The sequence below is a fragment of the Larimichthys crocea genome, chromosome IX, assembly GCF_000972845.2.
Source record: "Larimichthys crocea isolate SSNF chromosome IX, L_crocea_2.0, whole genome shotgun sequence".
Classification (NCBI taxonomy): Eukaryota; Metazoa; Chordata; class Actinopteri; family Sciaenidae; genus Larimichthys; species Larimichthys crocea.
In genome coordinates this window covers 12,899,409-12,914,325 of record NC_040019.1, presented here as the reverse complement: position 1 = coordinate 12,914,325, position 14,917 = coordinate 12,899,409, and the positions used below count along the sequence as shown (strand labels likewise).

Genomic DNA, 14,917 nt, shown 5'->3' with positions numbered 1-14,917 from the left:
CAGTTCCTCTCCACTGTTTCGCCTCTACAGAACCACCAGAGCCCTCAGATCGTCGGCCGTGCCCGGTTAGGACGGGATGTTTCTGGTAGCGTCTCCTCGGCTCTGGAATAACCTCCCAAAGGAGACGCACTTCAAACCCACTTTTATCCTCTGGCTTTTAACTCAACTTGAAACTTGACCTGAAACAATTAGTAAAAAATTAACGGCTACACGCCGTCTGAGCGGTGAAAAAAGTCTGACGTGAAGATCGATGCCAAAAAACTTCCCACGACTCAAGGAGACGGGAGAGTATTATACAGTAGGTGACGTGAAGAGGTCGTTCATTTTTCGTGTGAATAACCAGGCCCGACATCGCGAACGTCTTCGGAGACTGTCTGAAAATGCTCGCCCGTTATCCTCAACGTTAAACAACATCAGACTTTTCACCCCGCCTTCCACGGTGGCCGTCCCGAGCTGCTATAAACACTTTTGATTTCAGACGCGGTCGGACAACACGTACACTGTCAGATATCATAACAGAGGATGTTCCTCTGGACGGACCTGACCGTAAAGACCCCGAGGCAGCTGTCGGGGAAGTGAGATCATTTTCCAAGCAAACTCCTGAACTGTAAAAGTCGTCTGTGCCAGAATATGACAATAAAATCATGAAATCTAAATTGAAGAATAAACAGTGAACTACAACGACGATAAGGCATGATATTAATTTATCCATCCGAGCAGCGGCTCTACTCCGAGCTCCCTCCGGATGACCGAGCTCCTCTCTCTGAGCCCGGACACCCGGCGGAGGAAGATCACAACCAACTGAATACCCCTCAGCTCACCCTCCACTTACAATCATGAAGATAAAACTATGGTGGCTGCAAAACTCGAGAAAAACACGACAAAAGTCACCTGACACACACCGGACCTTTGAGTCCTTCATTACGTGCTCACATTGAATCTGAGTGTAAATCGTACGATCACAAGTTCGGAGCCAATCGGGGTCCGATATGCAACTTTGAAACACAAAATAATGAACTTTAAAACAAGGTAATTGGTTTCTTTTGTAGGAAAAGAGAAAGCCCCATCTCAAAGCTCTGTGATTTACAGAGTTTCCTGATGGACAGTGAAGTAAACTGACAACTGTAGTCGCTGTTAGCTCAGTTTGTTAGCCGGGCTGCCCGAGGAGGTTTTTATTATGTCCATAGAGGCCCAGGAGTTAAGCCGGTGTCGTGCCAGAACCGGAGCTGGGCCTGTAACCGGGCTCAGCAGCCTCTATGGACATGATGGCAGAGGAGAAGAGAGTGAAGAGGACGCTGACGGAGGAAGCTAAGAAGAGAAAAGGAGAGAGTGAGCGAGCAAGAAGCCGCCGGACAAGAGTAAATGTGGGACTGACTTTTAGTGTTTGGTGAAACAAAAGTAATGTAATCAGAACAAATACTCGAGTACAGCTGAACTTATCTGGAGGCAACAAATCGTGACGTTGAATTAAAACTCACTTGTGGCCGATCTCGTGTGCGATGGTGAAAGCAGAACCGAGGCCGATGTCTTCATTGATGCTGCAACTCCTCTCCGGCTCGCACATTCCAGCCACCGAGGCCAAGCCTACACACACACACACACACACACACACACACACACACACACAAACATACAAACAGCATTCTTCAGAGTCATGGTCATAAAATCGGGATTCCACACGTATGATCTGTTCATCAGGGGCAGTTTGAGTTCAGCATCACCAGCTAGACTGCTCCTCTTTTTTTTTTTTTCCTCCCTTCCTTTGCAAAACTACAGCGACTGCTGGAAAATGTCTAGACACGAGTTAGATTTATACATTTCAATTCATGTAACAAGGGATCGCCTCAAACGGCGAGCCAAGAAAGGGAATACAAGAACCTCCTCGCCAACACACAGTACCCCCACCAGAAAGCTGTCAGGAAATATAGATGTTTTCCTCATTTTCAGAGGAGACTCAGAGAACGAGGGAGGGAGGGGTGTTTAAGTTAAAACCACTCCACCGTCCAGGTGTCGCAGGTCCTTTTTTCTTAAAGCCTGACAGGTCAGATCGGGAGACAGGAGGCAATTCTTCACAGATTACATCTACAGGTGAGCGCAGAGTGGATCATATGACAGCACAAAGCAGGTGTGTGTGTGTGTGTGTTGGGGGATGTGCATTCATGTGTGTGTGAAGGAAAGAGTGTTTTAATTATGTTGTAGATTTTTAAACGTTTTCTTCTTGTATCGAACGACGCAGGCAGATTTGAGATATTCTAAAAGACAAATTCAGGTTTTTCCATTTGTTCGAGCGAGTAGTGTGTGTTTGTGTTTCGGCTACCAAAAAAACGCACAAGTTGAACCAGAACCACTTTTTTGGAAAAACGTATCCCGACGTCACGCTGCTGCAGCCAATCACACGCTCAGACTCAAACTCTAAAACTCTACCTGTTGTTGGTTGCTCAAACAAGCCACCTGTAACCACGCCCACCTGTCAATCAAAGCGTCCACGCTCTTAATCCTGCATAACTTTAAGCCTTAATATAATGTGAACAGGTGAGGTGTATATAAATTCACCCTCAGTACAGTTGTCATGAACGGGGAAATTAGCTACAGAGACCAAAACTGTTTTTTGTACCAGGCTGTAAACATGTTTATTTCTGCTGTGAAGTTGGACATTTGGACATGGGGACTTATGGAGACTGACTCACTTCTGGAGCCAGCCTCAGGTGGACGACAAGAGGAACTACTTGACTGACTAATAAAGAGCTATTTTGTCCGTTCTGGGCTACAGTAGAAACATATTAACTTATTTTATTTTTTTATTTCTATATTCAGGGGAAATTTTCACGTTACAGCAGCTCAAAACAGACAAGTAGCTGCAGATTTTCCCGATGTTTGACCAACAAAGTCGATCTCATCTTGTCTTCAGATGATTATATATCACTGAATCTGACACACCGGACCTTTAATCTGCTGAAATTCAAACTTGTTTTGCACGCACCCTGACATCGACAGACCTGCAGGTAACCGCTTCATATCACGTTATGTTTCGGCGGTCAGCGTCACGTTTTTTTTTTTTTTTTGCGTGAACTCTCTCGCCCTCCCCGCTTAAAAGTGTCACGGCTTTTGTATCCTCTTTGCTAAGAGGCTAAACAAGAATAGACTCGCAAATCAGGAGGCCACTGAAACCATTACTGCAGGGAGAGAGAGGGAGAGCCTGGAGGGAGGTGAAGAAAGAAGGAGGAGAGGGAGGGAAAGGAAAGGAAGGAGGGTGGCTACTCTACGATTAGTTTAAGAATGTGTGTGACACACACACACACACACACACACACACACACACACACATTGCATTGCGGGTTGTTTTCTTAGCACCGGGGTGGACTGTGTATTATCTCCAGCCCCGTGATTACTCAGCGACCCTAAAGGCCAGCGATCTGACCCCGGGGAGCGTGATCCCCGAAGAGGAGAGGAGAGGGAGGGGAGGTGGAGGGTGGAGGGTGGAGGGGGAGTTGGGGGTTGAGACAACGAGGAAGCCGAGCAGATGCCAGGGCAATTAAAGCGACCGGGGAATGTGACGAATGCGGTCAATCTGTCAAACCACCCCTGAAGTCACAATATTACCTCCAAGATATACTGTGGTGCCTGCGGGGCCTTGACAAAGATAAGATGGGGTGGGGATGAGGGAAAGGAGGTGGAGGTGGAGGTGGTGGAGGAGGAAGGGGGCCTCTGCCACTGCTTGCTGTCCTTTTTCCACCCCCCAATACCACCACAGCCAGCATATCAGCCTCTCTATCTGCCTCCTGCATACTCCAACACTCCCTATAATTGTCCTTTTCCCCTTCCATTTTCCTTTCAGCTCCTCCTCCTCCTCTTCTCCTGCATCTCCTCCTCTTTTATCCTCGGCTTCCCAACGCATACCTCCTCCTTTCTCTCTCTCTTTCTATCTTTCAACCCCCGGTGGAAGTGTAAACACCTTAGACAAACTGAGGTTAGGTGCAACCTTTTTATAAACTGGAGGTGGAGGTTGGACCGGCTTGGCTCGGCCTGCCTGCGTCCAGGTTCAGAGCCTCCGTCAGGCCTCCACCAAAAACCAAAAAAAAAGGGGGAGTCAGTGAGGAGCTGTAATAACCCGAGTGAAGACATCCTTCTCATTACGTCTCACAGGAGGAGGTTCTTCAATAAGGTTTGTCCGAGGACGACATGTGAAAATGAAAACGTCTCCGGAGACGAATGACCTCACTTACACCAGTCAACACGCATCAATCTTTTTTCTATTCGAGCGAGGTTGGTGCCAAAAAAACAGCAGAGAAGACGAGGTGTCTCACTTTTTTCTTGTCGTGTCGAACCTCGCAGAGACAGAATCTGCCACGGTTTGAGTGGAGATCCACCAAAAAACACGACGACCTGCAGCGGAGAAGCTCCAACTTTTGGAGATTGATCAAACCTCCAACAGTCTAAACTCTGATACTCGACCTGTTCATGTTCTGACTTTGTTTATTTCATGAAGCAGCTTCTAAATCTGACCCGAAACCGTCCTGTTGTTCCGTCCTGCATTGACTTCAAACTCCACCGGGAGCGTTTCAGAAGCGTTTATCGCTCCAGACTTTGTTTACTTGCTCAGATTATGTTCTTCTAAATATGTTTCTACATGTGTAAATATGCTGCGTACTTCATTTGTTTCTCTTTTGTCTGTTTTATTTTGAAAATCCAGCGGATTCTCTGTGCAGTTTCTGTGTCTGGCTTCCTGCTGCTCGCGGCGTCCGTCACATATAAAACGAGAGTGAGCGTGAGCGGTTGAGTGACACAGACAGTGAATGAGGGTGAGCGAGCGCCGGCCTCGATAAAGTCGTTAAAAAGTTATTTCCTGATTGTTTCACAGCGGTTACGTTCAACACAAACAGACACACACCGGCGGCAGCAGCAGCAGCAGCCTCTCCTGCCTCCTCTCCGTTATCCACAGATGGTAATCGGCGTCTTTGTTTCCAAATTTTAGCCAAATTTCCATAAAAACATGCAGAAATCTTCTGTTTGCACTCACCTAAGGTGCCGCAGGGTTTGTTCTTGTAGGTGCAGATGTCATACCTAAAGGACAAAGAACACAAACACTTCAATTAACTTACAGTATTTCCTTCCACTGGCTCATTCTTTCCACGTTTAATCACACCAGTCTGCCGAGATATAATCTCAACCTTTAGCATAACAATAGCACGTAATGAAGCCGTGATAGGTTTGGTCGTAGAAAACACCTGGTTCACTCCACCTCCTCCTCCTCCTCCACCTCCTCCTCCTTCTCGGTGTCTCTACTGTTAACCCCCCACCTCCGTAACTCACATCCAGGTAATCCAATAGAGAGCCACCACGCTGCTTTAAGAACACATCATACATTTCAAATGAATGATCCAATCAGTCCTAAAGCTTTTAATCTATTAAATCCAAGGACACCGCAAATTTAATTTCATCTCCTCCCTCCCTCGCCCTCCACATAAACTCCTCTCTCCTCTCTCTCTGTCGGTGGAGCAGCTCCAAACCGTCGAGGTACAATCGTGACCTCGTTCCGGACGTCTGTTTGTTTTGATTTATTTCCCTAATTTCCCCCCTCAGTGTGTCTTAGGCCGCATTCCTCAAAACGCTAAACCCGACGGGCAAAGAAGTGACAATGCCGAGGAGGTTAGAGACGACGACGAGCGGTGAATCGAGGTTCAGTGTAACAACAGACCATAAAGGCCTCAGGCTGGTGGAGACCAAGAACAGAGCTAAAAGTCTTATATAAGGCTTATTATTCATCAGAATAATCAGAAGTGTTCTGATTGGACCGTGCAGTCCCACTTGAGGCTGGCTCCAGAAGTGAGTCAGTCTCCATAAGTCCCCATGTCCAAATGTCCAACTTCACAGCAGAAATAAACATGTTTACAGCCTGGTACAAAAAACAGTTTTGGTCTCTGTAGCTAATTTCCCCATTCATGACAACTGTACTGAGGGTGAATTTATATACAACTCACCTGTTCACATTATATTAAGGCTTAAAGTTATGCAGGATTAAGAGCGTGGACGCTTTGATTGACAGGTGGGTGGCTTGTTTGAGCAACCAGGCGTTATTCGGCACCTTAAAGAGGCGGGACTACAAACATGGCGGTGATTTTAAGCTTTAGAAAGCTGTGTCCTTACGCATACGACGTCCATTCTTTTCGCTGTCATTGGTCCCTAGGATAATATTTGTATTCTTGTATCTGTTGTATATATTGTCTCTGTCGAATAGTCAGTCTATTCATTGGAGTGGTAAGAAGTTAGAATTATCTTGATATGTGTAGTTTGGACCTCACACACGAGAAAACCTAAAAATATCATATTTTTATTGGGCCTAGGTCTGCAACCAATGATTATTTTCATTGTTGATGAATCTAATCGTCTTTACATAGCTTGTGATACGCCATGAAACCCTGATATTAGAGAAGCTGGAACCAGAGATGGTTATTTTGAGCAATTCATCAGTCTGGACGATTAATTTCCTGATGATTTACTTCTACTACTTCGAACGTTGAAATGCTCCCAAAATATAAATTGAATTAAAGTGTGCTTTAAGCATCAACCACCTTAAAAATCATTTTTAGGTGCATTCCACCATTGTGAGGAATGTCTGACTGCTCCTCCAGACATGGTGGTTAATGAGGGCTTCCTGGTTCCTACCATCAGCTATTTATACTATCTCCAATGTTAGCATCTCTGAGCTCAGCTCGTGCCTCCTCCCCACAGCTTATTATCTCATTATCTCTCGCCTACGTTTGCCTTGTTTTTACCCGGTCAGCACCAAGACTATATTTACTCCACATTCACCAATATTTCATCATATGGAGTTAAATCGGTGCACCGCACTGAGGTATATTATGAGCGTTGATGTCCGCCAACTTCTAAACATCTGCGCCGCTGGTTCACTAAGATAAAACTGTACATAACAAGACTGAGAGACTTGCTAGTAGCTCTGTAAGGTGGCGCTTGAGCTCGTACCTGAGCTAAATGCTAATATGGAAGCTAACATGGAATGATAAAGCTAATACGCTGATATTTAGCCATTTATACCACACATAAAAGTACAGGGTTACACTTTTGAGCTCATTTGTCTTTAGTTACGCCAGCAGCTCTGTGTATTTCAGCTTGTACTTGAGCTAAACGCTAAAGTTAGCATGTTAGCATGCTAGCAGCTCTGTGTATTTCAGTCTGTACTTGAGCTAAACGCTAAAGTTAGCATGTTAGCATGCTAGCAGCTCTGTGTATTTCAGTTTGTACTTGAGCTAAACGCTAAAGTTAGCATGTTAGCATGCTAGCAGCTATAATGTTTTAAGCGTGTTAGCATGCTAACATTTACTAATTAGCACTACACAAAAAGTACAGTTGTATGGAAGCGTGTTGCATTCACTTAAAAAAAAATAGACACCTTATAGATATAGATCACAATGTCGTAATTACGAGATCTTTTCACGTAATTACGAGATCACGATGTCGTAATTACGAGATCAGGAAAGGTGCCTCATTGGCCACTGCACTTCGGTAAAGTTAGAAAGATATTGGCACTTCCGGGATCAATAACTCTTAATTGAAACGTTGTTAAAACACAAAACACGCATATTTTCAACCGTAGTAAGACAGACAACGAACTACAACCTAATGTTGCTCGTAATTACGAGATAAGGTGTCTAATTTTTTCTTTTTCAAGTGAATGTCATACGCTTCCGTACAGTTGAAAGCTCATGATTATATCGTATTTTCTGCTTGCTTCTGGTCGTAAAACCGTAGCAAACCATGTGTGTTTTTGAGGTTTTACATGTTTTAAACAACTATATCATTGGATCACAAGACTTTTATAAAAAGACTACAAGTCTTGCTAGTTAGCCTAGCAGCTCTGTGAGGCTGTACTTAAGTCAAACGCTAATGTTAGCCTGCTAACATGCTCCCAATGACAATGCTAACACACTGATATGTGTTCACCATCTTAGTTTGGTGTGTTAGCAAGCTAATGTTTACTACAACTATTGTAGTTTTCTTTGTAGACAACGTTAGCAACTAGCTAGTGAAGAAAGCTGAGCATCGAGCAGGCTTATATTTATAGACGGTGTCCAAAAACACACCATTGTTGGGTCTTCTAGAAGCATTTGTTTGCTGGTATATTAGCTATGACAACTTCATAATATGTCAGTCCATTCGCTTGTTTTCTAGTTCTTCTAGTTCATGCAGCGTTAAATACACAAATACAAATGGCAAAACTGTAATAAAGTAGGGGGACATCATTGACTACAACTCCACCATCCATTGTGGTGATAAACCGTCCAATGAATCTAGACTCTGCTGAGCTAACCTTTGGTGCTAAGTGAAGCTAAAACCCAACAACAAAACCAGGAGCCAAAGGAGCTGGAGAACATCAACTGACAGACAACAAGCAGGAGCACACTAATGATAGAAAGGCTGTTTTGTACAGAGCCCAGACAGTCAAAGAAACTTGGCTGAAGCCCATGTCAATCACAGAACACCATCCTCTCTGTGGACAAAACTAGTGTGGTGGTGGAGGGGGGGGGTTATACTTTAGTTGCTAGGTTATGTGGCCAAAACAGTTCTGGCAACAATGAAGCCCATTCCAGGTAATGACAGAGCTGTTTTGTGGTAACACCCATGACATAAATTGCAGTGTAGACAGGTACGGCACATTTTATTTTGAGCTGGACATTCGAAGGTTTGAGAGCTGGAGCTACTGGCCACCTCTAAAAACACACACACACACACACACTATGGTCTGAAGCTGAACCGTGACTGCACAGCTTTTTTTTTAATGCGCCAAGAGCACAGAAAATAACCTGCAACCTATTTCCTCAAAATGAGAAAATTAGCACTACTTACAATGAAAGCAAGAACTGAAAGAAACTTTGAAGTGCATGAATGCACGCTTGGATCGCGTGCGAGTTAACTACTTCACGGATAGATGTGAGCGTACACCTACCGGGTGATCAGGACAGCGTTGTCGTGATGAGCCATCCCGTTTTCTGGAATGCTGTTGCCGTCACCGTGATGAGACAGGATGGACTTCTGCCACTTGCAGAAACTGTCCAGAGACTTGTCAGCGTGATGGTTAATCTCCAGGTTAGGCTGCCAAAGACAACACATGTGCAATACTGTGAAACACGATACAGTGTTACGGAGAAACCAACATGACACAGCACAAAACAACGTTTCAGCACATTACAGTATCGTATCGCGTGTACTTCATCATCATGTCACATCATATTGTGTTGTCCTGTTATGTCCTATTGTATTAAATCAGTTTGTATTGTGTTGTGCGGATTCGTACTGAATCGTATTTGTGTTATTTCGTGTCATGCCATAACATATTGTGTTGTTTCGTATCATGTCGTAACATATTGTGTCATGCCGTATCGTATTTGTGTCCTTACGTATCATGCCGTATCGTATAGTGTCGTTGCGTATCATGCCGTATCGTATTTATGTCGTTATGTATCATGCCGTATCGTATTTGTGTCCTTACGTATCATGCCGTATCGTATTTGTGTCATTGCGTATTATGCCGTATCGTATTTGTGTCGTTGCGTATCATGCCGTATTGTATTTGTGTCTTTGCGTATCATGCCGTATCGTATTTATGTGGTTACGAATCATGCTGTATCGTATTTGTGTCATTGCGTATCATGCCGTATCATATTTGTGTCGTTGCGTGTCATGCCATAATGTATTGTATCATGTTGCAACGTATCATGTCGTGTCGTATCGTATTTACGTTGTTTCGTATCATGCTGTAACGTGTTGTTTCATATTGTATTTGTGTCATATGGTAACGTGTCATGTCGCGTTGTATTAAATCAAATTGTGTCATGCCGTATGGCGTCACATCACTTTGTGTCATGCATCGTATTTGTTGCGTTGTATTGTGTTGAACGATGTCGGATTGCGTTGCGCTGTATTGAATCAAATTGTGTCGTACCGCGTCGCATCGCGTTGTGTTGCGTCATATTGTGCCATGTCACGTATACTGTACTCATATGTGGCCAATCTCCTGTATCGTATCAAAAATGCAGCTTAACGTTGCATGTCGACAGCGCTGACACCAAAGTAGAACGATTATTCGGATGAATTATTTTGAGGAGTGCTGCAGTGAGATCAGTGGGAGGTTAGAAGACGAGTTTGTTGGAAGAGCAAAAGGTTTTTGTGTTTGATTTAGGAGGAGACTCAGACGACGTGAAGGTAAAACCATTTACAGCAGGAAGAGTTAGACGAGTTGAAGAAGGACTAGGATTATTAGACGTGGAAAGAAGACTAGCAGAAGAAGGAGTCGTCGTCAAAGTCTGCAAAATGCATCTACGTCCGTGAGGTTCGACTCCACTAAACCATTGCATCGCCAGCCGATGATGCAGCGCCGATTTCAGCTTACCCTCTGATTAATTACAACACAATACCGCGCAGCCCATCAGTGACTCACTTTAACCATAAAGTGTTGTTTTACAGTTCTATCTTCTAGTCGGTTTGTCCAAAACAAGAACCCAGAGACTTCCTTTTCCTACCGGATCAAAGTGCGGCACCGCTTTACATGAAAACTACGTAAAAAAAAAAGAACCACTATGACCTCTTTAGAAAAAACAGATGCTACAAAGACACTCTGTTTCTCCCATCACACATACATACACATGTACAGTGCATGTAAAAAAATCCTCAATCGAGGCTCCCTGAGGGAACCCGAGCACATCTTTCCTCTGAAGTGGTGGCCATATGGTGAATAGTCTCCGCTTCGACTGCGGTAATCACATAAAATACTGCAAGTTATACAGGTGAGAACAGGTGAGACGTGATGTTTCTAGGATTTTTCTTACCTGATCTTCGGTCAGAACAATCAACCGGGTCACAATAATGTTCACAACATTTCCTAGACTGGCATCACGGTAAAGTTTGGCAACCTGACCTCCAGAAAAGAAGAAAAGACACAAAGTCAGACAAATTGTGTCCGAAACAATCGAAACATCGACCACGTGATGATGCGATCACATGACCAAAAAAAAAAAAAAAAGTAGGATCAAACTTACAATATTCATCACAGACAAGATGTAGTGCTCAATGTCTTTGCGCCCGTGGTAACCGACCATCATCTTATCGGCGACCACGAGCGTCTCGACGAAGCGCTCGCTGCTGATGGAGCGGCGCTGGCGGCGGGTGCCATTGGAACGCTCGTCGCTTTGAGGGGGAGGTGTGCCGGACTGGCAAGGTGCACTGCTTTTAATGAGGTCTGCACGGGGAAGAGACAAAGACGAGTTGAAGAAGATGCATTGTGTGTTGCGAGAGAGCTGGTTTGTGGAGGGAATCTGCCCCTTTGAACCTGGCTGCTGAAGCCTTTTTTGCTTTATGACCCAGATGCTCTGGGAAAAAGCTATAAGATGGTACATGTTAGGGCATGCTGGCTTCCTGGCGATGACAGCCTTTGCTGTTTCTTATAAGACCTTGGCCCAAATACCTAAATATCCACCTGGTTCTTTTTTCCAATTCGTCATATCTGAGCAGACGCACCATTTGGTGGAGTTTTATAAAAAATCTGAACATGATTGTTGCTTCTATAAATAGGATTTGTGCTTCTATAAAAGTCAGAGCCAAGTCCTCCTCGTGGACTGAAGGGCCTTTTTATGAAGGCTGCAGTGAGACTTTTTCTTACAGGTTGAAAGGTGTCCAGGGCCAGGAGGCAAACTATAGCACACAAGAGGCCCGGTCATGTCTACCAGAACCTGGGCCTAGAACCAAACCAACACTTCCTCTAACCTCCTATGTATAGTTATTCCTTTACGTCAGTTCCACCCACACAAGAGAGTCCAACCCAGATGGAGGTTCACCAACCTGAAATGCCACAGCTGAACTCCTGGCTATGCTCTTGTGGTGAGGGAATGGCAGACATTTTATAAATAACATGTTGCTGTGCTTCTTCCAGGTTCCATTCACCGGAGGTGGTGGAGGATGTGTTCTTTAATGGCTCTATCAAATACTGTTCTTCCTCTGTTGTTATGACGCCATGCTTGTTGGGAGGGAGGACATGAAATGAAAGAAACAGGTTACAAACACAAGCAGCTGCTGAATACATCAAGTTTTTTCAAATTAAAAATAAAAACGCCGACATGTTTCGTGTTATTAAAGGTGCACTCTGCCTAATTCACACTGAGAGTTTTAGACGCCATAGAAAAGTCGTGGAGTTTCACGAGGAAGTACCTCTAATGTCCACTTGAGGCTGGCTCCAGAAGTGAGTCAGTCTCCATAAGTCCCCATGTCCAAATGTCCAACTTCACAGCAGAAATAAACATGTTTACAGCCTGGTACAAAAAACAGTTCCTCTTCGCTTTCTTTTCCTCTGCCATTAATGTCCGTAGAGGCTGCTGAGCCCTGCCTGCTCCTGTTCTGTCACGACATTGGCACAGTGGTGCAGCTACAGTTGGCAGCAGTTTACTTCACTGTCCATCATTGTTTGAATAGTTGAGCTCACCCTTGGACAGTTGGACATTTAAACATGGGGGCTTATGGAGACGAAGCATCAACCTACATGGCTGTGAAGTGAAGCCAAAAACCTGCAGTTCCTCTTGTTGTCCACTTGAGGCTGGCTCCAGAAGTGAGTCAGTCTTAATCAGGGTTGCGCCTGGAGACTTTAGATTTTCATGGAAAGCTGGCGTTACAAACTTTTAATTTGAGTTTAGTTTGAGAGACGTTTATCAGGCAGGAGAGAATCAGGTCTGATAAAAAAAGACCTGCTTGTGTTGCATTATGGGAACTGTAGTGCATCTCTCAGTCTCTCAATAGGTGGAGTGCCCCTTTAACTCATGTTTTAGCACACATATTACATCAGTTACTCACCTGCGGCTAGATTTAAGAACCCCAAACAATCAATTACACCAAGACCAACATTACAAACATTGTTGTTAATCCTTCAACGCCCTCTGCGGTGCGTAAACAGACAGTCCTTTACAGCCAGTTTGCAGAAAAACACCGGCTTGGCAATGAAAACGATTAACGGCACAGAAATTTTGGGATTTAAGAGTGTGTGATGTCAAAGATCTCAAAGCGTCCAGACAGCTGATTACATTAAAGTACACACACACACAGTTTTTGTCCATTTTTGGTGCTGTTTAGAAAAAAAAGGAGAAAACACTAATTCAATTTATGATACTCCGTGCCGGTCCTGCCAACACGTTTTGGCTACATGTTTTCTCTACATGGTTAGATTTGCCAATAAGAAGCGGGGCCCGTTCTTTTAGAGTTATTCAGCTATTAAAACGTCTTCCAATTTCTTGATTAGTAAAGAGAGAGAGAGAGAGAGAGCCTGAGGACTAAAAGCTTCGACAGGATAATTAGACGCCTTATTAGTGCCTTTCAGCTTTGTTTTGGAACCGAGTAATGTCTCTGATTTGGACAGCTCAAAGAAACGGAGTGATCTTCCACCGCTGAGGTTTTCCTGATGCTTATCGCTGACGGATGATCTCTCTCCGCGAGCATCACCTCGCTGCGAGCTCGCCAAAGTGGAAGGAAGCCAGGATCGTGTTAAGCAAACTACAATCGGTCTAATCCTCTGAGAGATCGGCCGACATGAGAGCATGTTGGTGTAGTAAGAGGTGTGAACTCTTTAGTACTCACCAGGCCTTTGCAGTTGCTCAACGCCACTCTGGTCGTGCCGTGCTGATTTTGCAAGAATCCGACGTAGTGGCAGTTATCTACCGTGTTGTGACGCCAGTCCAGCCCTTCTTTGCCCCAGTACTCCACCGTGAAGTGTCTCGACACCAGGTGGGGGTTGAGCGTCAGGTTTAAGTGAAAGTGCTTCCCGTAGGCTGACAGTTTGTAGAAGAGCTGAGACTCCGGAGGGTCAGGGTTCAACGCCGGCAGCTCCACCACCGCCCCGCGTCTCCGTCGACCCGGCCGGTGGTGCTTCACAGTGTAGCTCAGGAACTCTCCGTTCTCGTCCACCCGCACCGGGACAGTCAGCTGGTAGTGCTGCAGGTAGGACAGGAACTCCTCTTTGTAAAGGAGAGAAGAAGAAGATCATGAAACACACTGTTGGACACGAGACAAGCGTTAAAGATCTGCATCGTACCTTGAGAGTTGTGCGAGAGTCTGTTGATGCTCTGAAACTCAGAAGCAGCCATCACCACCAGGCTCAGTGTCCAAGTCAGCGTCTTCCACAAAATTTCCATAATTCAGGGGAAGCTGTGACATGGGGTGAGGGGCAGAGGGGGTGCTACAGGCGGGTTAAAAGCACACGATGGGTCCGGTACGGCCACACCATAACAACAAGTCCATGGTTTGTCTCCTTCACTTAAATGTTCTCGTGGTGCTCGGGGGCTCATCCAGGTCTCAGATTTCTCCTGAAGGCGAGCGCTTCCACATCTCGCTGGCCTCTGAATTCATGTCAGCAGCTCGTAGAAAGAAAACACCGTAATCCATCAGACACAGTCGCTCTCAGGTGTAACTCCAAACAGGAAGCTCTATATTGGAAACTTGTCTTGACCGATCCATCTGCATTCCTGCGAGGAGAGAGAGAGGGGGGATCAATCAGACGTGAGATGACCGATCATCGGGGCGATTAATCGATTAACGATTTTTTTTAAAGATGTGAAATATTTACAGTTTACAGCTGCTTGTTGTTGGTTTATTTCATTTTAAATTGAATATTTTGGGATTTTCAGACAACTTAAGTTGCAAATTTGGACTCTTTTAACTATTTTCCACCAATTAACCAGTTAATCCGCAGATGAAACCATCAGAAAATTCATGTTTTATCTACAAAATGTCAAAAAATCCTCCTCAAAACTCACATATGTTCAATTTTTTTGCCTTTTTTCCGTGTTAAATGTTTCTTTTTTGAGGGTCTAAGGACAGAGGGTGTCACTCCCTGCACAGACTGTAAAGCTACACAAATAAAATCTGA

At 44.7% G+C, this 14,917-nt stretch overlaps 1 protein-coding gene across 1 annotated transcript in view; it reads right to left on the bottom strand.

Annotated features, from left to right (window-relative positions):
- Window positions 1-14,917, bottom strand: part of adamts6 (ADAM metallopeptidase with thrombospondin type 1 motif, 6) — a 64,407-nt gene that overhangs the window by 48,533 nt on the left and 957 nt on the right. Inside the window, exons 2-9 of the mRNA XM_019278628.2 lie at window positions 14,084-14,513; window positions 13,630-14,006; window positions 11,851-12,025; window positions 11,052-11,251; window positions 10,842-10,925; window positions 8,963-9,108; window positions 5,018-5,061; window positions 1,479-1,584 (exon numbers count right to left, since the gene is read on the bottom strand). Coding sequence (XP_019134173.1) covers window positions 1,479-1,584; window positions 5,018-5,061; window positions 8,963-9,108; window positions 10,842-10,925; window positions 11,052-11,251; window positions 11,851-12,025; window positions 13,630-14,006; window positions 14,084-14,183 — 1,232 coding nt within the window. The 5' untranslated portion in view covers window positions 14,184-14,513. The remainder of the gene's footprint in view (window positions 1-1,478; window positions 1,585-5,017; window positions 5,062-8,962; window positions 9,109-10,841; window positions 10,926-11,051; window positions 11,252-11,850; window positions 12,026-13,629; window positions 14,007-14,083; window positions 14,514-14,917) is intronic.